General features: G+C 41.3%; 2 protein-coding genes across 2 annotated transcripts in view; one reads left to right on the plus strand and one right to left on the minus strand.

Moving 5' to 3' along the window:
* LOC109930529 (rho GTPase-activating protein 26-like) overlaps positions 1-19,072 on the minus strand; it is a 69,645-nt gene extending 50,573 nt beyond the window's left edge. Inside the window, exon 1 of the mRNA XM_048603978.1 lies at positions 18,009-19,072. Coding sequence (XP_048459935.1) covers positions 18,009-18,162 — 154 coding nt within the window. The 5' untranslated portion in view covers positions 18,163-19,072. The remainder of the gene's footprint in view (positions 1-18,008) is intronic.
* The window catches only part of LOC109915511 (rho GTPase-activating protein 26-like), a 113,538-nt gene continuing 107,025 nt past the window's right edge, over positions 18,488-25,000 (plus strand). Inside the window, exon 1 of the mRNA XM_048603979.1 lies at positions 18,488-19,003. Coding sequence (XP_048459936.1) covers positions 18,488-19,003 — 516 coding nt within the window. The remainder of the gene's footprint in view (positions 19,004-25,000) is intronic.

The following is a 25,000-nucleotide window of genomic DNA, read 5'->3' on the forward strand; positions in this document are numbered from 1 at the left end:
AATGTTATATATCCTTTGGGAAATGCATTGGCAAAAAGCAAGTAGCATAGATTCATATAGCAAAGAACCAAAACATTTGGTCTAACTTATCCATGCCGACCAGGTATCCTAAACTGATCTAGTCCCATTTGCCTGCATTTGGCTCAGATCCCTATAAACCCTGCCTATTCATATATGCATCCAAAGGTTTCTTAAACATTCTAACTGTACCCACCTCTACTACTTCCTATGAAGTTCATTCCATATACACATCATCCACTGTGTGAAGAAAATTGTCCCTCACGCCACTTTTAAATTGTTCCCCTCTAACATTAAATCTATGCCCTCTAGTTTTGGACTCCCCTACCCTTGGGAAAAGGCCTTGGCTTTTCACCTTATCTATACCTCTCATAATTTTCTAAACCTCTATAAGGTCACCCCTCAGCCTCCTATGCACTAGGGGAAAAAACTCCCAGCCTATCCAGCCTCTCCTTATAACTCAAACCCTCTAAATCCTAGCAACATCCTTGAAATTTTTTTCTGTGCCCTTTCTAGTTTAACAACATCCTTCCTATAGTAGGGTGACCAGAATTGTACTATTCTAAAAATATTCTAAAAGTGACTTCATCTGCTATTTATATGTATTGTTTTTTTAAAAAACTTGGTTTACAGAGAATCTTTGACCTATGAATAAATTGAGTATGTAAGCTACAGAGTGTGTTAGAGGATGACAAATCTACATACATCTACATCTTATACAGCATCAAAACAAAACATATTTCTCATTTGAAAGCAATAGCAGGGTCCAAGGGTGTGAAGGTGACAAAAAGCTGTGGAAATGGCAAAGCAGAGTCAGAGAGATGGGCAACATCGGAGCAGCGTGCAGAACATTGGTCACCTTACTTAAAGAAAGGATGTCAATACGTTGGAGGCAGTTAAGAAAATGTATTAGGCAGATAGTTGGAATGGGCCCGTTATGTTTGGAGAACAGGTTGGTCAGGCTAGACTTGTATCTGCTGCAGTTTAGAAGAGTAAGAGGTGACTTGATTAAAACAGGAAATACTGAGGTATCTTGACTGGGTAGATATGCAGAAGATGTTTCCTCTTTTGGAAGAACCTAGAACTAGGGGTCACTGCTTACAGGTCAGGTCTTAACCATTTAAAAACAGATAGGCAACAAAAAAAATTCTGTCAGAGGGTTGTGAGTCTTTGTTTTTAAAGGTTAAGTAGATAGATTCTTGTTAAGCAAGGAGATGAAAGGCTATCAGGAGTAAGTGAGAATGCGGATTTGAGTTTACAATCAGATCAGTCATGATCTTATTGAATGGCAGAGCAGACCTGAGCAGCTGGATAGCCTTCTCCTGGTCTTGATTCGTTGCTCGTATGTGTAACAACTAATTTTATGTAATAATACATAAAATAATTGTTAAATTAAGATCACACAAGCAGGTGAGAGGTCATGGTCATAGTCACAGAAATGGTTGAATTATCAGCCATACATTCATCCAAAATTAATGAGTGCAAAAATATCAATGGAATAACTATAATATTATAGTGGATTAATTTGTGCCAACTTAACAGATAAAGAACTGAACGGTTTTACAGTTTTCACTTCCAAAGGTCAACTCCATTAATCATCACGTTAAATCTCAACCTGGCAAAACAAATATTGTGTCTACTACCAACTGAGATGTAATCAACTAGACAGAATACATTGAACCAAAAACCACCAGCACTGCAGTGTCAAGAATTAAGAAATGTTACACATTTTAACTAGAGCCATTAATATGCTAGACATGGGATTCTGCATAACCAGTTGCTTCAGGAAATTAAAGCCTCACAAAGTAATCATTTGTGTGAATACTTCGGCTTTCCAAGTCAACTTAATTCCACTTAAACTACTTTCAATTTACATTAAATATAAAAAATTTGGCATTTTTTCAAACTCAAATTTAATATACACAGAGAGATGATTAAATCCACCCTTAACCTTTGCCAAGATAAAATATAATTAAGCTTATATCACATGCAATATTTTGAGCCTTACCCACATATCGAAGTTTCAGATGCATTTAGAAACTATAATCACAGGAAGTTCTCTCAATGGCTGGTTTAGGAGACAAACCACATGATGTGGCAATGAGCTATGCTCATCATAAAGGTTTTCAAAATTAACCATTTGTCTGTGCGGAGTTCAGTGAGCTCAGCCAGGATACTGGCGAGCTATTATAATTGGCTTTGAAGAGGAGAAAATAGCCCAGTAATATCAATGAACCATATAACATCTGTTTGACAGAGTGATAAATAAAGGAGAAAAAAAGAATGCTTGCTCAGAACAGCACATCTTACTTGCCACAATAGAAAGGTCATAAGTGACGTTATCTCTTCCTTCTAAGTGCCAAAGATATGCTCAGGTTTTGGGTTGCAGAGAAACGATTGGCACTGTAGCAAGTATCTATATTTATTAACGTGAACAATTTCACATCCTTACAATATATTGAGAGTCATAAACTCTGCTGCACTCCCCAAACCAGCAAAACAAGATTTAAACATTTTCAGTCCTATAAAAACCTTAAAACTTAACTTTTTACAAAATCACCACCATTTATTGATAAATCCTGCATACGTCAAATAGGGAAGACATGAATGGGATAGAGAAGAAAGGAGCTGGTTTCTTTTCAAGTCTCTGAGATTTAAATTTAACCAAACAGTTCCACCGATCAAAAACTGAATTCTTGCTAACCTGTTACCCTCCATTCATTAGCAAAAATGTTGGCACAAACAAAGTGAAATGCACTTTGACCTCAGGCCAACAATTTTTAATAACAATAGCAAACAGAGGAAAATATACTCTAATTACAAAATTTCAATTCACAAGGAATAATAAGAAAAATACTAGTATTATAAAACAACTACAACTTAGATGAAAGAATAGACAACTCAATAAATTAGGCGATTGTGTTCACAGAGGATGTTTTGACAGGGGATCCATATACTATTTTTATGTCATTCGTTTGCAGACCAACAAAATGAATTTATTTCTCACATTGTAATTAGCAGAACATTACCCAGGTTTGTTTTTAAGAAAAGTGTATGCCGGAACAGTTATGATGCATTAATATTTTTCAAGTACATGCATATAAAATAAATAGGTGTTAATGAGTTTGGAGGTTCAACTTGCAAGAATGGAACTCTGCCAGATAATTTGTAAAATTTAACTGCTGCTTTAAACGTCAGATCTGACACGTTTGTTTTCAAGCACAAATATGTATTTTGGACAAAACAGAGGCAGCCCAATATTGTACCAAAATTGACATATTATTCAACCACAGTGTCTGGTCCTATAACACATAATTTTGGCCAATGACATGTTGAATGAAATGCTACGTATATTTTTTTGTTATTAAAAGATAGGACACCATGGAAGCCTGCAATGGGAGATAGTTCACTAAACCCAAGAATTGTAAGGTATTTGATTGGAAAGCAATTCACTTAACCCCAACCGAACACCATAGCATTCAGCAAAGATGATCTTCGAGAATTTCAAAGATAATCCAAAATTCAGCTAATACCAAGTGTTAAATCAAGCCAAAGCCAGTTGGAAAAGGCTCATAGAATATTTCAATTCTAACTGAAACTTTGTAAAAGCAGCAGGATGATATTTAATCAAACTTTTTTTGTCTTTAAACCTGATTTATAAAATAATGCTGCAAAATACAGTATTTTAAGAGACATCAATCCTAAAACCCTTTGTCTTCAAAATGCTAGACTGACATTGTAGTAATCCTCTTTCAAAATCAATCTCACAGGAGATTTTCAATCCTTCTGAAATTTGAATAAGTTGTTTTTGAAATGATTAACCCGTGCATTTTCACAGGTAAATAGAGAGACTGCTAAGCATAAAAATATAATGAGCTGGCTGAATCAGTCACTGCATGAGTCACTCTGTTCAACAATCATAAGGCTACAGCAGATGATCTTAACTAACTCCAATGTGGATAGCCCCATGGTAACCAAAATTATGCTCCAGGGTCACATTATGAATTCTAATTTAATAAATAAATATTTCACAACTCATGGTATTATTTACACCTGTAGTGCTACAAACTTTGAAATATTGCAGTCTCAGCACACTGCCACTTGGCTAAATGAGTGTGGGCCATTCCAGTTACAAAGTATTTTTGACAACTCCGCACAAGCTGGTTATTTCCGTACCTGAATCAAATGTCCATTTCATTTCAATTACCAAAGTTCTAATTATAAACAAGTATTTTTAATGACCGACTGAAGCACACACTAAGTTTACTGCCATGCTACTCAGAAAAATGACAGTGTATGAGTGGAGCTGCTTCCCTTATGCAAAGATGAAAGTGGGGACTCTGCTGAAAACATATATTCATCCACTTATTTCAAAAGCCAGTAAGTAGGGAAAAGCAGTTATTAATTTGTACAGATATGTTAAAAATTTATGTAAAATACAAGGGAAATGGTCATTCACTTTTCATGCTTCATGAAAATAGATTGGATTTTCTATCTGCATCTGGCTAGGAAGATTAAAATCACTCACTATACACAGATACAATGTGAATTACATTTAAAGTCAACAACACAATTGAAGAACATTCAGCAGTGCATAAATGTTGTCAGGATCTCCTATCAAGTAAAATAAAAGTACAGATCAGATTAAAAATCCAATGTTCCACGTGTAGCAAGTATTGCAAGTAACTTTGAAAAGTCCAGTGGCCTATTTCTCCAAATGAGCAATTACAAACCAATAAAATGTATAAGGTTAAGGCGATCTAAAAAAGATTCAACTTTTTCCCCCTTTCAAGTATTTATTTTGATGTACACACCATACCAACAATTGTACATGAACACGTTTCTTATTTACAGAAATCGAAAGCACAAAAATTCCTTTTTTTTAAAAAAAAGTATTCTTTCAGTTGCCAATTTTTCTACATAAAATTTCCATGTCCACATTGATAACTGTCTACATAACAAGTCATGCTACAATAACATCCTTCCACCAATCGTAACATAACACTTCCATTTCACATTTTCAGCTCAGACTACACTTTGTTCCAACCAACCCAAATTCTAAATTAAAGCAAAGAACTGCAGATGCTGAAGGCCTCAAACAAATACAGAAATTGTTGGAGAAACTCATCAGGTCTGGCAGCACTGTGCTTTCCCTCTGTAGATGCTGACAGACGTGCTGAGTTTCTCCAGCAATTTCTATTTTTGTATCAACTCTAATTCAATCGTTCTCAAATTCTTGCATCATATTACTTAACAGAACTATAAACTCCATGTATTATATAAAAATGCATAGAATGTTTACAGATTGCTTGCTTCAGAAAAGAAAATAAAGTGACCTCAAATACAAACTGCAAAGTGATCAACAGAACTGAAAAATGATAACTGAAAGCAAGTAACTTATGACATAATTAAACATGTCATGAAAGCGATGATCATGGGGTTGCCATCAACACCTTCTATTGCATGCACTCCTCAAAAAGGCAAATATTTCAGAACACTAAACTAGATAGAAAGCGGAAAAGTGCAGAAACTAAGTTGAGTGTGGGGAAATGAGTGGGAGAGCACAGAAAATACAGATTCATTTTCATATGTCTTTTGAAGGGAGAGGTAGAGCTTTCAAGATTCAGTTGTGCATCTCTAGAGAAGAATTTTATAGGATAAGAACATAGTTTTGAAAGGATCCGTCTCAGATATTGGACTGAGAAACAAATAATAATCTGGAATCTTGCTGCAATCCCTTGATAACCAAATTATGAAACTGTTTTAGCAGATATGCAAAAACAAAAGTTACTGAAAAAGCTCAACAGGTCTGGCAGCATCTGTGATGAGAAATCAGTTAACGTTTCGCATCCAGTGACCCTTCCACAGAAATGGTGGTAGCTAGGAAAATGTTGGTTTACATGCAGAAGATAGGGTAAGGAGTAAATGATAGGTGGGGATACAGCCCAAAGAGACAGAACAGTTGGACATACAAAGGAGTGCATAGCGATCTGGCTAAGAGGATGAATGCCTGTTAACGGAGACTGTTAATGTTAGTGACTAACATTAGGTACTGTGTAATGGCAGACTATGAGACAACAAGGCCTGGTGTGTAGGGCTGGGGGCTAAGACATGGGAGAGTTCAAGCCTAAAATTATTGAACTCGATATTGAGTCCACAGGGCTGCAGGATCCCCAAGTGGAAAATGAGATGTTGTTTTTCCAGCTTGCACTGAGCTTCCTTGGAGGACTGCAACAATCCTGAGACAGAAATGTTGGCCAGGGAACAAGAGGGGTGATGTGTTAAAGTGGCAGGCAACTGGACGCTCAGGATCATTTTTGCATGCAGAACATAGGTGTTCTGCAAAGTGGTCACCCAGTCTACGCTTCGTTTCTCCACGTAGAGGAGACCACATTGTGAGCAGCAAACGCAGTAGACTAGATTGTGAGAAATGCAGGTAAAGTGCTGCTTCATGCAGAAGGAATGTTTGGGCCCTTGGATAATGCATCCACAGTTCTTTCAGATTTTTTTAAAACAGATAAGCAGTTGTTTGACTATTTATTTGAGGTTCTGAGGAAGGGTCACTGGACCAGAACCATTAACTCTGATTTCTCTTCACAGATGCTGCCATACCTGCTGAGCTTTTCCAGCAACTTTGTTTTTGTTCCTGATTTACAGCATCCACAGTTCTTTCAGGTTTTACATGTTGGACTATGTTGGTTGCATCAGCAACCAAACTACTTTCCACCTTCACTGATCAGTTTCAGAAAATAAAGTAAACATTTGGCATTTATAATTCTGAATCAAATGTTATGCCCATCAATCTCACTTCCCACTAATGTCAAGTAATCATAATCAGCATAGAGTACTCACAGGTCAAGTATCGCACAAACAAGCAGGAGCACAGCACTCTCAGCAGAGTTCTAAAACTGTACATTCAGCCCAAGCTAAGATAAACATCCATTCCTCCACTGGGGTTTCCATCTTCCCATTGCAGCCATTTTTACAAACTAAATAAGAACAGCGAAGTATGTGAAACAACAAACCTTTTAATTCTAAATACTTACTTCCAGCAAAACAAGATCAATACAACTACTTTAGATTTTTTAAGAAGGTAGTCCAAAAATCTTGCCAGTTTCCAAGTCAAATTCAAGGTGTCATAAATCAACAACAACCGACATTCATATAATAATTCTAACGTATTCCAAGTAGAATAAGACAAAAATTACCATTATACCAAAGAAAAATTCACCAGGACAGGTAACTTAATGCTTGATCAAAGAAGTATGTTTTAAGGAGTATTTAGCAGATGCACAGGCAGCCTGAGGTAAAGTTTCCAGCGAAGGGCAAGGGAAGTGAGATTTGTGGATTGTACAAAATTATAGAGTTGAGGAGAGTAAAGGCCATGAGGGATGTGAAAATGAGAATCACTTTTAAAATCAAGATATTGCTAAAATCTATCACACATATCACAAAGGTGTCATGCCTCAACCTGATCACAGTTCATGCATTAAAATAATAAAATAACTAATTAGCTAATCTCAGCATTTTTTAAAACTCTGATGTCTTCCATCTGTGAAGACATTCAAAAGAAATGAGATATTAGCAGCCAGGCAGCGCCAGCAAACGCTGAGATAGTAGTCAGGCTATAGACAGAAAGCTGCAAGGGTAGGTTTTAGCTATGTTCAAATATTTAGCACGCAGGAAGGTAGCTGGAAGTTGCTTGCTTTAAATCATGCAAGCTGACTGACTGATGGCAGCAGCAGTGTATTTTTGTTTTAATTCTTTATGTTATCGTACAAACATACAAGTTTATCGGCAAGAATGGAAGGCTTGTAATGATAGGGAATTTTAACTTTCCAAGCATAGACTGGGACTGCCATAGTGTTAAGTGCATGGATGGAGAGGAAGTTTCAAATGTGTATAAGAAAATTCTCTTATTCAGTATGTGGATGTACTTAATAGAGAAGGAGCATAACTTGGCTTTCTCTTGGCGAAAAAAGGCAGGGCAAGTGACTGAGGTGTCAGTTGAGGAGCACTTTGCTGCCAGGGATAATAATTCTATTAGTTTTAAAACTGTTATGGAAAAGGATAGACCTAATTTAAAAGTTAAAGTTCTTAACTGGAGTAAGATCAACTTTGGTGTTAATAGGCAGGAACTTTCAGAAGCTGATTGGAGGATGCTGTTCGCAGGCATAGGTATGGTTGGAAAGTGGGAGGCCTTCAAAAATGAGATTATGAGAGTTCAGAGGCAGTATGTTCTTGTCAGTGTGAAGGACAAGACTGGTAGGTGTAGGTAATGCTGGATGACCAGAGAAATTGAGGCTCTGTCAAGAAAAAGGAGGAGGCACATGGCAGGTATAGACAGATGGGATTGAATGAATCCCTACAGGAGTATAAGGGTAATAGGAATATACTTAAAAGGGAAATCACGAGGGCAAAACGGGGATAGTAGATAGCTTTGGCAAAAAGAGTTAAGCAGAATCCAAAGAGGTTCTGCAAATACATTAAGGGCAAAAGAGTAACTAAAAAGAGAATATGGCCTCTTAAAGATTAACAAGGCCGTGCATGTGTGGAACCGCAGGAGATGGGCGAGTTACTACATGAATATTGTACATCAGCATTTACTGTGGAGAAGGACAGGGAAGCTTGGGAACTTGGGGAAATAAATAGTGATGTCTTGAAAAGTGTCCATATTACAGAGGTGGTGGTGCTGGAGGTCACAAAAATGAAGGTACATAAATTCCCGGGACCTGATCATGTGTATCCCGGAACTCTGTGGGAAGCTGGGGAAGAGATTGCTGGGCCCCTTACTGAGATTCTTGTATCATCGACGGCCACGGGTTTGGTGCCAGAAGACTGGAAGGCGGTTAATGTGGTGCTGTTATTTAAGAAAGGTCGTAAGGAAATGCCAGGGAACTATAGACTGGTGAGGCTGACATCAGTGGTGGTTAAGTTGTTGGAGGCAATTCTGAGGGACAGAATTTACATACATGTGAAAAGGCAAGGACTGATTAGGGATAGTCAACATGGCTTCGTGCATGGGAAATCGTGTGCCACTACTTGATTGAGTTTTTTTGAAGAGATGACAAAGAAGATTGATGAAAGCAGAGCGGTAGATATTGCCTAAATGGATTTCATCAAGGCAATTGACAAGGTTCTGCATGGTACACTGGTTGGCAAGGTTAAATCACATGGAATCCAGGGAGCTAGCCAACTGGATACAAAATTGGCTTGAAGGTAGGAGACAGAGGGTGGTGGTAGAGGGCTGCTTTCCCTGTAGAGGGCAGTGTATTAGAGGTTCGCGTGCTATTGCTGCTGTAGTTGGAGCTTTGAAGCTGAAGTAGCAGCCGGGGCTGATTGAGGCCTAGAGCATGGAGTCTCTGGTGCTGCAGCCTCCTTGCCTGAAGGGACTCTGTTGCTGCTGGTGGCCACATCTCTCCTCAGTGAGTTGAAGATTACTGTAATAACACGTGCTGCACCTGGAGAGAGCTGCTGATGATTGAGGCCTGGGGCCTTGGGTACTGCAGCTTGCCTGCCTGCTTTTAGGGACTATTGCCTAGGGATCTCTGCTACTGCTGCTGCCCTAGGAAGCTTGGTGGCCTATATTTCCATTTGGCTGGTGCCTAGGAGGGCCAGTTCCTGGAGGCTGGACTTTCTCCTTCAGTCAGTGGATTCAGGCCTAGATATTGACAGCTTAGGGCCTGAATGCTTCTTTGTGAATAACCATATTTTGGAGTCTGGGCCCCTCTCCTCATTTGGTACTGTGGCTTGTACCATCGTTATTTGCTGACAGTGACTGTTGTCTTTAGGTACTGGGGAACTGTTTTGGACATGTGGTTGGGTAGCAGGTGGGAACACAGCTGCGTGAAGCCACTGGACTGGTAGGCAGAGCTTAATGAGACTCTTTCTGTTTCTTTCATCTGTTTTTTGTGTGCAGGGTGGTGGTAGTCCTGGTTGGGGGAGCAATGACAGCCACAGGACCCTCAAGAACAACATCTGTGGCAGATCTGAGTCATTCCTCCACGGAGATAGTTGCATCCTCTGCATCCCCCAACTCCAGCACACCACCCTTTTTGACCCCTTCACACATCTGACTAAAAAGCTCATAGCAAAATGTTATACTCCCCCCGAGATGACCATTGAGGAACGCGCAGCAGCCTTGCCAGGGCTAGTCAGTGTCCCCACCATTGTCGGTGTTGAAAGTGTATGGGAATGCAGAGTTCTTCCTAAGGACTGAGCAGGCAGTACATCTCGCCTTATTAGTGGGTCGCTCTTGCCTGTCGACCCTCTGGAGGTAGTTGCTCAGAGGGTCATCTTGTCAAATGTCCCACCTTTTGTGCCATCTGAGCTCCTTTTCTCCCACCTCCCCCAGTTCAGGGAGATGAGGTGAGGTCAGGCATTGTACTGCTGTTGCCTGGTCTGCAGGAAGCCCATGTTTACTCCTTCCAGCGACAGGTTTTCACCTGCCTGGTTCAGGAGGAGGTTGTGGAGGGTGTTTTTACAGTCGAGCACAAAAGCGATGTATACCAGGTCTTCTGATCATTGGAGGATATGCGGTGCCATGCCTGTAAGGAACCGCCTGGCATCCAAGGCTACTGTTAACACCTGAGTGGCCACAGCTGGCACTGTCACCCTCCCCTCAGCCTCTGCAGGAGAGAATTTCTACAGCTGAGGACTCAAATAGGGTGGAGAGAGGAAGGCCCAAAGGAAAACTAAACATTTGGGGCAGCCTCCCATGAGGATTCCCCAGGTGGCCCCAAGACCATCAGTCCCCAGACTGGGGAGGGATACTTCCCAGATTACAGCAATTCCAGGTCTGTCAAGAAAGCGTAGGATTTGGAACCGTGCCTAGGGCCCATCAATGATGGGTGCGGAGGTTAGCAGGTGGTGCCCAGTCCCCCTAGGCCCTCACATGCCCTGAAACCTATAGGGGACAAGAAAAAAAGAGAGCATGGTTGAAAGCAGGATGGTGAGGAAATGGAGATGTCCCTTGTTCCACCAATCTCCCAGAAAAGGCGCCTCTCCTCGGGGTCAGAGGGACCCAGTATTAACAACACCATCCCCGTGGATGAGGTAGTGGTATCTGCCAAAAACCCCTCTTCCTCCTGTCTTGGGGAAGAGGATGATACAAAGTCACCCCCACAACTGGGCCAGGCACCTCAGATGCTGAGGTGAGTGTGGCCAATGAGGTCTCGCGCATGCTGCAAGAACCCCAAAGTGCTACATAATTTGACTGGGGATAATTAACCCGAGGCCAACCTGGATGGTTGCGGTGAAGGAGAAGGCCTCCTCACTCTCTCCTAGACCTTTATGTCAGGCATCTCCACCCTTACTGAGGATCTTTTCCCAGACATGGAGGGTGACCTGGTGCCAGGAGTGGAGCAGGGTTCTGAACTGATGCCTCCCAGGGAGCTAAATGTTTTATACTTGGATGTCCCTGCAAAGGATCTTCCTGCTGTCAACCCTGGGGTGGGGTTGAGGCCGGAGTGTGCGCAACCGGTGGTCTCAGATCACTCCCACACTCTATGCGGGGGGAGGGATCAGGGGTTAGAGGCAATGACCTGAAGGAGAATGGAGCATTATTCAGGAGGTATACCCCATCCCCGCTGGGGAATCTCCAGGACATTTTGTGAGCAATGCTCGGTTGCTGAGGCAGAGTCCAGTTGACTACTCACCAGTGAAATTCCCTACAGCTTCTAGTCATATCTGCCCAGCAGCTATTGGCGACCCTGGGAATATACAAGAACACAGAGCAGTTCTGTCAGAGTTTTCCTTGCATTTCCTCAGGGATTGGAGGGGAGAAAAGGTCCCTTCCCCTACTCAGAAAGTTTGTTTCCAATGGTTTTCATACTGCCACGAAGACACCCATTGCTAGCCCCAATATCAACAGCAGCGGAAAGGTCTAGCATAGATTTCATATCCTCTCACTCCTCAGGGAACATGTGTACACAGTGAGCCTTCTGCAAGAAACTCATACTGTTCCAGAAGACGAAGTTTTGTCGCTCCTGGAGTGGCAGGGAAGGGTCTTCATGAGTCACCTGACCTCCAATTCTGGTGGGATGGTTATCTTGCTCATCCCTCTTCTCAAGCCGGAGATCTTAAAAGTCAAGGGATACATGCCAGGCCATCTGCTTCAACTCAGAGTTCATTTTGGGGGCACATTGCTTCACTTGGTGAACATATACGTGCCTTGGATGGGACCTGAGCTGATGTGCTCCTTCGCGGAAGTGTCTACTCTTCTTAGCTCCATCAATGAGGGCGAACTCACTTTTCTTGGGAGAAGATTTCAATTGCATCCTCAAGAAGCGGGAGCGTGGCAGTACCCAGAAGAGTTCAGCATCACCGGGGAAGTTGAAGGACTTAGTTAAGGCCTTTAACTTGGTAGATATCTGGCAAAGTTTCCATCCCGATTCCATTACCTTCATCTTTGAGAGGCCTGGAGTCTGAGTATCCAGATTGACTGCCTGTACATTTCCAGGACAAGAGCCTGCTATGCTTTGAAGGCCTTCTTGCAGCAGACGCCATTGTCTAATCACAACCTATTGTGGGCGGAGCTCGTTCCATTTAGTGCCAGGGCAACGTCCACATTCTGGAACTTTAACATCCTGTTGCTGGAGGACAAGCAGTTCCAGGACTCATTTTGTCACTTCTGTACTGGCTGGAGAAGGAAGAGGGTGGCTTCCCCTCCTTGAGGCTATGATGGAACATGGGCAAGACTCACATCATTGTCTTCTGTCAGTCTGCACGTAGGGGTCAAAGACGCAGAAATCCAGGATCGAGGAGTTGGAGAAGGAGGTGTTCACGTCTTGGTCAGCTCAATGTGGACCCAGGTCTGTGGGAGGTGTACAAAGGGTAGAAGGCTGCGCTCTGGGATCTGCACCTCATCACGTCCTGGGGTGTGTAAATGAGATCGCAGGTCCAGTTCCCTCTGGATTTCGACAGTGGTTCCCCCTTCTTCTACTCGATGGAAAAACGGTGCGAGGTCTGCCAGCAGCTCCTTGTGCTAATAGCTGATGACAGATCCCTCACCTTAGATCCGGAGAGCATCAGGGCACAAGTGAGGGACTACTATATGACTGTCTTCTCTTCAGATCCATCCAGCGAGGAAGCTCACAAAGCTCTGTAGAAGAACATGCTGCAGTTCAGCCTAGTGAACGCCAAGAGCTCGACTGACTTCTGAGTTTGGAGGAGCTGACCGATGCCCTCGACTGTCTTTGCTGGACAAGTCCCCAGGGCTGACCATGGATTCTTCAGAGCATTCTGGGACATCTTAGGCGGTGACTATGCACGGGCCCTAGGGGAATGTATCATGACTGGAGAGATGCCCCTTTCCTGGCACAGGGCAGTCATCACTCTGACCTAAAAAGTGATCTCTTAGGTGAGATTATTTAACCCGGTACTGTCCCCATTCCCAAGAGAGTCTGATGGGGGTGGTGTCAGGAGTGGTGGTGGTGGTGGGGTTTGATTATTCTGTTTGCATCTTTCGTTTAAAAGAGTAGAGAGTTTTTCAGACTGGAGGACAGTGACCAGCAGTGTGCCACACAGACTGATGCCAGGTCCACTGCTTTTCATCATTTATATATATGAATATAGGAGGTATGGTTAGTAAGTTTGCAGACGACTCCAAAATCAGTGCTGTAGTGGACAGTGGAGAAGGTTATCTCACAGTACAACGGGACCTTGATCAGCTGGGCCAATGGGCCAAAGAGTGGCCAATGGAGTTTAATGTTGTATATTGTTGCATATTCTGACAAAGGGTCACCAGACAGGAAACATTAACTCTGATCTTTTTCTTCACAGATGCTACCAGACTTGCTGAGCTTTTCCTTCTGTTTTTGTTCCTTCTTTAGTCAATGCATTGAGTATAGGAGTTGGGATGTCATGATGCAGCTAGACAAGACATTGGTGAGGCTGTTTTTAGAATACTGCATTCAATTCTGGTCTCCCTGTTATGGAACGATATTGTTAAACTTGAAAGGGTTCAGAAGAGATTTACACAGATATTGCCAGGATTGGAGGGTTTGAGCAAAGGGAGAGGCTGAATAGGCTGGGGCATTTTTTTTTCCTGGAGCATTGGAAGCTGAGGGGTGACCTTACAGAAGTTTATAAAATCATGACAGGCATGGATAGGGTAAATGGCCAAGGTCTTTTTCCCAGGGTAGGGGAGTCCAAAACTAGAGGGCATAGGTTAAAGGTGAGAGGGGGGAAGATTTAAAAGGGACCTGAGAAGCACCTTTTTCACGTGGAGGGTGGTGCATGTGTGGAATGAGCTGCCAGAGGAGGTGGTGGAGGTGGGTACAATTACAACATTTAAAAGGCACCTGGATGGGTTCATGAATAGGAACAGTTTAGAGAGATATGGGCCAAATGCTGGCAAATGGGACTAGATCGGTTTAGGATATCTGGTCGGCACAGACAAGTTGGACCGAAGCATCTGTTTCCGGACTGTATAATTCTATGAAGCTAGTCAAAGTAAAGCAGTAAAGCTCCGTCGCTTTAAACAATTCAGTACTGGTCTCATCTCAAAAGATTTTTCCTCAATCTGCCTTCAAATTAATTGAAGCAGTGTTTATGTGGCTGACACAAATATCTCGTTCAGATCAGATAAACTGTACTTCTGGGTTAGACTGTAGTTTGATGATGGATAGAATGGGCATTCCACAAATGTCAAATTCCTAGGGCACTTACAGTATTAAATAGCAGTATCTAAAAGAAGATTTAAGCCATATGTAATAATGCCATATCATTTTTATGATCAAAAGCCTCTAGTAGTGAACTGCAAGTCATTTGTTGCCACTCATGAGAATTCTCCTAGTTCTAAGATCTCAATTAATTTTGTTACAGAAGCTAGGATCAAGGAACAAAATTGCAAGAAATCAATTTAACAACTTATTAGTTGTATACAGAAATGAGCTTAGTTTGAGATATACTCAACTACAGCACTCAAATCATCTGCTCCATGCAAAGTACAAAAAGTAGCTGCTCAAAGTTTTTTTTTTAAATAAGTTAACAGTGTACATCATCAGCAGACACTCCCTGAAGCTTAGTACGAAAAGCCTGCACTTCATGTTTGCACTTGCTCAGTAACATTTAATAGGATCTTCAAGGGTGAAAGAAAGGTTTGCATTTATATTTACTTTTCACAACCATCAGATATCTCAAAGTGCTTTAGATCCTACTTAGTACTTTTAAAAAAATCTGCAGTCACTGTTATAATGCAGGAACAGGATACCAATTTTATGCAAAGTTCAACAACGTGATAATGACCAAAATAGCCACAACTTACACAGAAACCTATAGCACCATGTGGCTGCATGAAACAATGACAAAGTTGCAAAATGCATTTGAAAAGAGAACTCCTCTCGACAATTACATGCCAACCGTTTTTGTGGTGATGAATGTAACTGATGCTCAGCTCAACTGCAAAGTGCACTTTTGCCCTCTGAAGCTTCTCACTATATTGAAGGAACCAAACTCAACTTTGGGCTACATAGATTTGAAGCGTGTCAAGTCCAAAATTTACAGGGTGCTCCATTTCTTTTTCAAATTCAATCTTTATTTAAAGACAAAAGTTAATATGACAATATTTGATTTTGCATGTATTGAAAAGCTGCACTCCAATCAAAGAGTTAATTTCCTCAAGTGACTTCAGTGTTCCACACAGGACAAAGTAGATGTAGGTGTCCAAACACTGACCTTCAAGAGATAAGGGAAAAACCAGCAAGTGGTTTATGGCTGATTGCAATATATTCTGAAACTCTTATCAATAACTTTCATTTTTGCTAAAGTTCCTACAGACTGACAGTAACCATTTTCCAGGACATTAAAAAATTGAAAAGTTAGAAGGTTTAAGAAAGGTTAAATTGTTTAAATTCAAAGACAAATAGAGCAGGTGAATACAAGTTAAACCAAGGCTTTTCTTCTGAGGATAAGGCTAAAATACACTATAATAGCTAGAACAAACACAGTGAGCAAAAGCTCACATTATTGGGGAGCAAAGAGACAACAATATGCCACTGACGCAACAGGTGAATAAAAGAAGACAAATGTCAGCCAGTCTGCTACTCAAAAGAAACATTTGGCAATCTTATGCTACATCAAGTAACAGCGACAACACTGAAAAGTATGATAAAGACTAAAATGTTTATGAAAATCTAAATTATGCAAAGGAAATAAATTTTATTGTAAGGGCTGATTTTTTTTTAGGGACATGTATCTTAAATAGCATCTCTAACTTCACTTTGATGTTCCCAGCAGTGATAAGTTGCACTTCACAGAAAGTTGTAGTGATGTTATGTTTCTGAGTTATTGATGCATCAATAATCAATCTGCTTTAGATCTGCTCTGCATGATAATTTGAAATAAACTAACTTCAGAATAATGGTAATGAGCTCAACTGACTAATTTAAATACGGTTGGCAGAGTGTTGATTTCTGCCCATCTATCTACCCATGTTCTAGGGATCAGCTCAAAGAAAGAACAAGAGGATGGATTGTCTGGGCACCTACCAGGCAAAAACACATAACAGGGGCATATAAATTCCAGCCAATAGAATGCAAAGACAAGGAATTTATGGTAGATCTTTAGGAAACACTGGTTCAGCCTCGGTTGGAGTACTGAATCCAACGTTGGGCTCCATACTATAGCAAACATGTAAAAGCACTGAAGATGCAGAAAAGGTTTATGAGAATGGTGATGGGAAGGATGTTGTGAAACTTGAAAGGATTCAAAAAAGATTTCAAAAAAGGATGCTGCCAGGGTTGGAGGGTTTGAACTAGAGGGAGAGGCTGAATAGACTGTTGCTATTTTCCCTGGAGCATCAGAGGCTGAGGGGTGGCCTTATAGGGGTTTATAAAATCATGAGGGGCATGGATAGGGTAAATAGCCAAGGTCTTTTCCCTGGGTTGGGAGGAGTCCAAAACTAGAGGACATAGGTTTAGTGGGGGGGGGGGGGGGGGGGGGGAGAGAAATTTAAAAGGGACCTAAGGGGCAACGTTTTTTCACACAGAGGGTGATGCATGTATGGAATCAGCTGTCAGAAGTGGCGGAGGCTGGTACAATAACTCTTCAAAGGCATCTGGATGGGTATATGAATAGAAAAGGTTTAAGAGGGGTATGGGCCAAATGTGGGCAAATGGGACTAGATTAATTGGGGATGTCTGGTCAACATGGATGAGTTGGACCAAATGTTCTGTTACTGTGCTGTATACCTGTATGACTCTATGACGGGTGAAAGAAACTTAAATTACATGGATAGTTCAACAAAACTGTGATTGTTCTATGAAGAAAACAAAAGTGTAGAGAAGATTTCAAAATCACAAGGAGCCAGGATAAAACGTTCAATGTTGATAGAAAGGATGACAAGCAGAGGAATCCAATTTAGAGTAATTGACAAAAGAACCAATGGCAACATGAGGAAATTGTCATATGTATCAAGTGGTTAGGATCAGAATGCACTGCCTGCAGAGTAAACCACAGCTTTCAAAAGGGAATTGAATATTTATCTGAACAGAAAAAAAATTAGAGCTAAAGGGAAAAGACAGGTGAGTGGGATGAGTTATATTACTCTGACGGAGAGCCAGCAGGAAAGTGGATCAAATGAATCACAGAATGGCTTCCTTCTATATTGTAACTATTCAATGGATTCTATATCAACTAGAAACTTCTAAAATAGTTAAAGTGAAATGTAATCTTACAGTTCTTCATTCAAATGAATACGTTCCCTCAATCTCCAATCATCAATAAATTTGATTGGAACTAGCTGTTATAAACAAGGAAATCAATATTTCACAACATTGTCAACATGTGTACTGAGCCACTTCTAATAGAGACTGGCATCAAGAAGTACGTTAAGCTGCCATCGAGGAGTTTAGTATAATAAGGTAGGTCAATATTAAAGGATTCTCTAAATGTCAGTTGTAGATGTTCTTAAATTGCATTTCAGCAAATGTAATCTTCAGAACTACATTTCGTGGCAATGGTTAAATTACTGGGAAAAAAAAACTTACTTTTCATTGCCTGAATCAATGCTTTTCCATCTTTAATCAGATCTTTAATGAACTTATTTGTTTTTTCCAGCTCTGCTTCATGAGACTTGATTCTGTCCCGGAATTGTGGACTGTCTAGGTAGCAATCACTGAACTCAAGTGCCGGCAGGCCCATGGTTACCAATAAGGGCTATTTTTAAACAAAAAAGCAGCAGTGGAAAGGTACCAGGCTCCAAAGGAAAATGTTCCAACAATCCTGCGAATGCTATTACTGCACGGTTTTTGACTATAACAAATCGATTAAATTATATCCCACTGAGCTCTCCCACTCTGCGTCTGTCCCTAAGCCCACATTCTCGCTTTCTGTTCCTGTTTGCGGAGGTTCAGTAGCACTGTTTAACCCTTCTCTCTCACTCTCCTTCCCGAAGTTGTCACTTTTCCGTAGGATGAATTAATACCGCTCTCTTCGTGTTACTGTTTGATCCTCCCGAGTTCGATGTATGTGGCTGTTCCTCTCTAACCTAGGTGACAGCGGGTTTCTGTCTCTCGCCACATTCAGATGTCTCTCGCCACATTCAGATGTCTCTCTCTCTCCCTGCCCTTGGAAAGATTACACAAGACTGCGTCCTTTTGGTGTATTTTTGTGTGAGAGTGTACGAAGAGAGAAGGGAGGCTATCTTTCTCACTCCCTCTTCACGCGGTTATATCTGTCGGTGTCTCTCTTTCTCTCTGTCCCCAAGTATAGCTGTGGATCTGTTTTTGTGTTTTCCTCCTCCCTGACCCTGGCGGTTTCTCTCTCCAGGAGGATTCGCGTTTTCCCCGGCCACAGATTGCTAACGTCTCGTATCCCCCGCGGAGCTGCACGACCTCTGGCAAACGGCCGCTCTGCTGAATCCGGGCTGCGGTTGGACAGACTCGGCCGCCGCTTCCGATGGTTTCACGTTATCAATATTATCACCATCTTCGCTGTCGCCGCCACCGCAGCGAAACTTCATGAAGATTCCGCTCGCGCTTCCGTCAATCGGCCAACCTAGCCTGATTACTATGGTTACGATTGACGGTTGGAGCGTCCAATCCTGAGAACGGACCAATCAGACATTCCGTTACACGGAGCAAGTTCCGTTGAGCTACTCACCCCCAAAACGTCGGTTAGCAGGGGGGCGGGGTGGGGCTTGTGCTGAGTTAAAGGCAAGTGCTCAGCGGAGGCGCGCGCCTTTATGTTAAAGGGATGGGTGAGGATTGTTTTCCCAAGCATTGCCAGCTGGGTTGGTTACACAAGTGTCGGTTTTAACAATTTAGGTGTGGACTTGAACACTTTTTTTTAATGAATGTTTTTGATATATAGTTCTTTGGAACTTGGATTCTAAAGTTCCACCATTCCTCCATTGTAAAAATCCTGGATTTCCTCCCTAAGAGCACTGTAATTTACTCCCCCTCCCCGGGACTGGAGAAGGTAAAGAAGAGATTGCTAATTCCTTTTTGAGAAGGTGGATGTTAAGCTATCTGCCTCGCTATCGGCAGACTGATTTTATGAACGAATATAAAAGACATGGAAGCTATTACAACAGAAACATAAAAGCAGAGGTGCCAGAACTAACTCACAACTTATTCCGTCTTGCCAATCAGAAAACAACACTTTATCACATTTCTGAAGAAGGGTCTAGGCCCGAAACGTCAGCCTTCCTGCTCCTCTGATGCTGCTCGGCCTGCTGTGTTCATCCAGCTGTACACCTTGTTATCTCACTTTATCCTACTCTTTTGTTTCCTACCTCCCAGGCAATTATCAAACTATATTAAAAGATTATCTACAAATCTTTGAACTGTCAAGCATTGCTACGACTCTGTGTGGAACTTTACCAGATACCTTAGGCTCAAATAGACAATATTCATTAACATTCTGCAAAGCACTGAGCTCAAAAATTTTGCTGGATTAGTTGGATATGATGTACTCTTCACAAATCTATCCTGACTCTCTTTAGCCTGTTCACACCCAACCAAGTATTTAATCCCTGCCTTCTGGTAATAGATTCCAGTTACACGGCTACCATGGATTAAACTAACAGATCTGCCTTCATCCAATTTCTCCCTCCCTTTTTAAATAATGTAATGAAAATTGCAACATTCCAATGCAAAGGCACAATATCTGACTGGGGAACATGAGAAAATTATGTCTAATTTATCTGCAATGACCTTACTTAATGATGTTCCCTTTCCTTTCCAAATTTAATTCTAAAGAGTTGAAACTTTTTAATATGTAGCTCCCAGTCTTGCTTCAGTCGTGGTCTCTAATGGCTGTATCATCATGGTTGTAAGCCTTGACAACATTCCAACAACAGTGCTGAAGACCTGTGCTCCAGAATTATGTGTCCCTAGCCAAACCTTTCCAGTACAGCCACAAATATATTTTCACAAGTTTTATAGAATTTATTTTGTTTATCAAAAGTACAAAAGAACTAATAATAGAAGCTGTGGTTTTAGTTGATCCACTTTGGGCACCAGCTCATATTTCTGCTTGACTAGAGAAACATCTCTTTTTTTGTTGGCTAAAATTGTGTTTCTGTCTTTGGTTTTCTCTATGCACCAACCAACTAAAAAACACCGCTTATTAACTCTTGCTCGCCATTACCCAGTGTGTACAAAGACACCCTGAGTTCTGAGGAAGGGTCACTCGACACGAAATGTTAATTCTGATTTCTCTCCACAATTGCTGCCAGACCTGCTAAGCTTTTCAAGCAATTTCTGTTTTGTTTCATCCTGACCTGTAGTTGGCTTTCCATTGCATGGACACACATGTCAATCTCAGAAGAGTTAGATAACCAATTCCTGATTGGTTTCTTTGCAAGTGATAGTCATCTCATTGTATCACTTCCTAATATTTTGTGGTTTGATCCTTGAAGTGACCATCACTTTATGAGTTTGCTCTTTTTACAACAGCTTGTCCTTAACTACTAACTCCACAGATCAACATATTCAAACATACCAAATATGATCAGAAGAAGGTAATACAACCCTCAAACATGCTCCGCTTTTCAATAAGATTATGACTGATCTGCTTGTGTCAAATTCCACACACCCTACCCCATAATGTTTGATTCCCTTGTCTAACAAGAATCTACTTCCACCTTAAAAGTATTTAATGACCCGCATCTCCATCATTTAATGAAGCAGATTTCCAAAGTCACATAAACCTATAAGAGACAAAAAATTCTCATTTCTGTCCAGAAAGAGTGACCATTAATTTCAAAATAGCTCCCCCGTTGTTCTGGATTCACCCACATGATTGGCATCTCATCCACAAGCATCCACTCCCTCTGCCACCGATGCTCAGTAGCTGCATTGTGTACTATATACAAGTTGCATTGCAGAAATTCACCAAAGATCCTTCCAAACCCACGATCACCACCATCCAGAAGGACAGAAGCAGCAGAAACCTGGGAATACCACCACCTGTAAGTACCCCTCCAAGCCACTCACCATCCTGACTTGGAAATTATCACCATTCCTTCAATGTCACTGGGTCAAAATCCTGGAATTCCCTTCCTAGGGGCATTGTGGGTCTCCCAACAACACACAGTCAGCAGTGGTTCAAGAAAGCAGCTCCCCATCACCATCTCAAGGGCTACTAAGGATGAGCAATAAATGCTGGCCAGTCAGCAATGCCCACGTCCCACAAGTGAAAAGAAAAGGAAACATCTTTTCTATGTCCATTTTGTCAAGACAATTCAAGACCTTATACACTACAATCAAGTCACCACCTCACTCTTGTAAAGTCCAGGTAGAATTAGCCCAACCTATCTTCATAAGTTAACCCACACATTCCGATATCAATCTAGTAATGCTTCTCAAAACCACCTCCAATATATTTATATTCATCCTTTATTAAGGAGACCAAAACTGCACACAGCATTTGAGAGGTGGCTTCACCAAAGCCCTGTAAAACTGAAGAATTTTAGTTAATTTACTTAATGAACAATCCTTACTTCCATGTTAAATTCCTAAAGGATCACAACCCATTAGGCTTCTTGATTATATTGCTGTGTCTGCATACTTTGGTGATTCAAGCATTAGATCAACCAAATCCCTCTGTATCTTGGAATTCTGCAGTTGTTCTTCTTTTATGTAATGCTCTGCATTTTTCATTCATCCTGCCAAAGTGAACAACTTCTTGTTTCCCACATTATACTCCATCTGCCAGATTTTTGCCCACTCACTCAACATATCCATATCTATTTACAACCCATGTCTTCTTCACAACAGACTTGCCTGCCTATCTTTGTCTCAACTGCAAATTTAGCTACCATTCCTTCACTTTCTTCATCCAGCTCATCGATATAAATTGTAAAGAAAAAAGTTGAGGCCCCTGCAAGGCTTAACTCATCACATCCTGCCAATCAGAGAAAGACCCATTTGTGCATACTTTCTGGTTTCTGCCACCCAGCCAATCACCTTTGTTAATATGTCTCTTATTGCAGCATGAACTTTTGTTTGGCACTCCATAAAATGCCTGCTGGAAATCCAAATACATGGTATCCCCTTTATCTACAATACACATTACTCCTTCAAAGAAATTTAATAAATTATTTAAACATGCTTTCTCTTTCACAAACTCACACTGACTCTTCCTGATTGCTGGGAGTTATTTCAAGTCCCGAGTTATGACCTTTCTCGTGACGAATTCCAAAAATTCCACCCCCCCGTAATAGTGAATAATATGGAAATAGCAGCTGAAATGAAGAACTATTTGCTCCTATCTTCACTATAGCAGATATGAAAAATAGTCCAGTCATGGCTGTAAATCAGGAAGTGAAAGAGGAACTTAGTTAAATTACAATCACTATAAAACTATACTAACCACACTGATAGAGCTGTGGGCTGCCTGGTTTCTAGGTTGAGTTGGACTTTATCTTTGGTGACTAATGAAGTAGTAGATGTATTGATGTTAATTTTCCAAAATTCACTAGATTCCACCAAACTGGAAAGTAGCAAATGTAACTCCTCAATTCAAAAAGGAACAGAGACATAAAACAGGAAACTATAGACCAGCAAGCTTGACATTGGTCATAGAGTTGTACAGCATGGAAACTGTCCCTTCAATCCAACTCTTCCATGCCGACCAGCTATCCTAAATTAATCTAGTCCCATTTTCCAGCATTGGTTCCATATCCCTGTAAAGCCTTTCCACTTATGTACCCATCCAGATGCCTTTTAAATGCTGTAATTGTATCATCCTTCACCACTGCATCTGGCAGCTCATTCTATACATGCAGCACCCAATGCATGAGAAAGTTGTCCCTTAGGTCCCTTTTATATCTTTCCTCTCTCACCTTAAACCAATATCCTCCAGGTTTGGACCACCCTACACTAGGGAAAAGACTTGGTCTTTTCACCCTATCCATGCCTTTCATGCTTCTATAAATCTCTAAGGATACCCCTCAGCCTCCAATGCTCCAAGGAAACAAAACCCCAGCCTCTTCAGCCTCTCCCTATAGCTCAAACCCTTCAACATTGGCAACATCCTTGTAAATTTTTTCTGAAACCTTTTAAGTTTAACAACATCATTTCTACAACAGGGTGAACAGAATCAAATGCAGCATTCCAAAAGTGGCCTAACCAATGTCCTATACAGCTGCAAATGACATCCCGACTCCTATACTCAATTCACTACCAATAAAGACAAACGTACCAAATGCCTTTTTCCCCAGCTTGTCTTACCTGTGATTTCACCTTCAAGGAACTATGAACCTGCACCCCAAGGTCAGCAACAATCCGCAGGACCCTACCATTAATTGTTTAAGTCCTGCCTTGATTTGCCTTTCCAAAATACAGCACCTCACATTTATCTAAATTAAACATGATTTGCTCTCCTTAGCCCATCAGCCTATCTGACCAAGGTCCCATTATACTCTGAGATAACCTTCTTCATTGTCCAGTACACCACCAATTTTGGTGTTACCTGCAAACTTACCAACCATTCCTTCTATTTCTCATCCAAATCATTTATATAAATGACAAAAAGCAATGGACCCAGCACCGATCCTTGTGGCACAGCGCTGCTGACAAGCCTCTAGTTTGAAAAACAATCCTCCACTACCACCCTCTGTCTCCTACCTTCATGCCAATTTTGTATCCAAATGGCTAGCTCTCCCTGAATTCCATGTGATCTAACCTGCTAACTAGTCTACTATGCGAACCTCGTCAGACACCTTGCTAAAGTCCACATAGACAATGTGTACTGCTCTGTCTTCATCACTCTTTGTCGCCTCTTCAAAACACTAAATCAAGTCAGTGAGACAATTTCTCTCACACAACGCCATGTTGACTATCCCTAATCATTGCTTGCCTTTCCAAATACATGTAAATCCTGTGCCTTTAGAATTCCCGACAACAACTTACCCACCAAGACATAAGGCTTGCTGGTTTATAGTTCCCTGGATTTTCCTTACCACCTTTCTTAAATAACGGCATCATATTAGTCACCCTACCGTCTTCCAGCATCTCACCTGTGGCTACCAATGATACAGATATCTCAGCAAGGGGCCCAGCAATCACTTCCCTAGCTTCCCACAAAGTTCTGGAATATACTTGATCAGGTCCCAGGGATTTATCCACCTTGATTGATTGATTGATTTATTGTCACGTGTACCGAAATACAGTGAAAAGCTTTGTTTATGAGCAGTACAGGCAGATCACAGCAAGCAAAGGATCTACGGATCAAAAAGACTTAGAGGTTTACAGGTTACATTATTTGAGGCTAGAGAGTTGAATCATCAATCTGGTAATGGCTGGGAAGAAGCTGTTCGTGAACTTGCTCATGCGTGTGTTCAGGCTTCTGTATCTTCTGCCTGATGGATGAGGTTTTGGGAGATCATTACCGGGGTGCGATGGGTCTTTGATGATGTTGGTCACCTTTCATGGCAGCGAGCCATGTAAAGAGACACCACGGATGGAAGGTTGGCTTCCATGCTGGTGTGGGCTGTGCACTCTACCTTCTGTAGTTTGCAATACCAGATAGT

The sequence above is a fragment of the Rhincodon typus genome, chromosome 12 (assembly GCF_021869965.1).
Source record: "Rhincodon typus isolate 14 chromosome 12, sRhiTyp1.1, whole genome shotgun sequence".
Classification (NCBI taxonomy): domain Eukaryota; kingdom Metazoa; phylum Chordata; class Chondrichthyes; order Orectolobiformes; family Rhincodontidae; genus Rhincodon; species Rhincodon typus.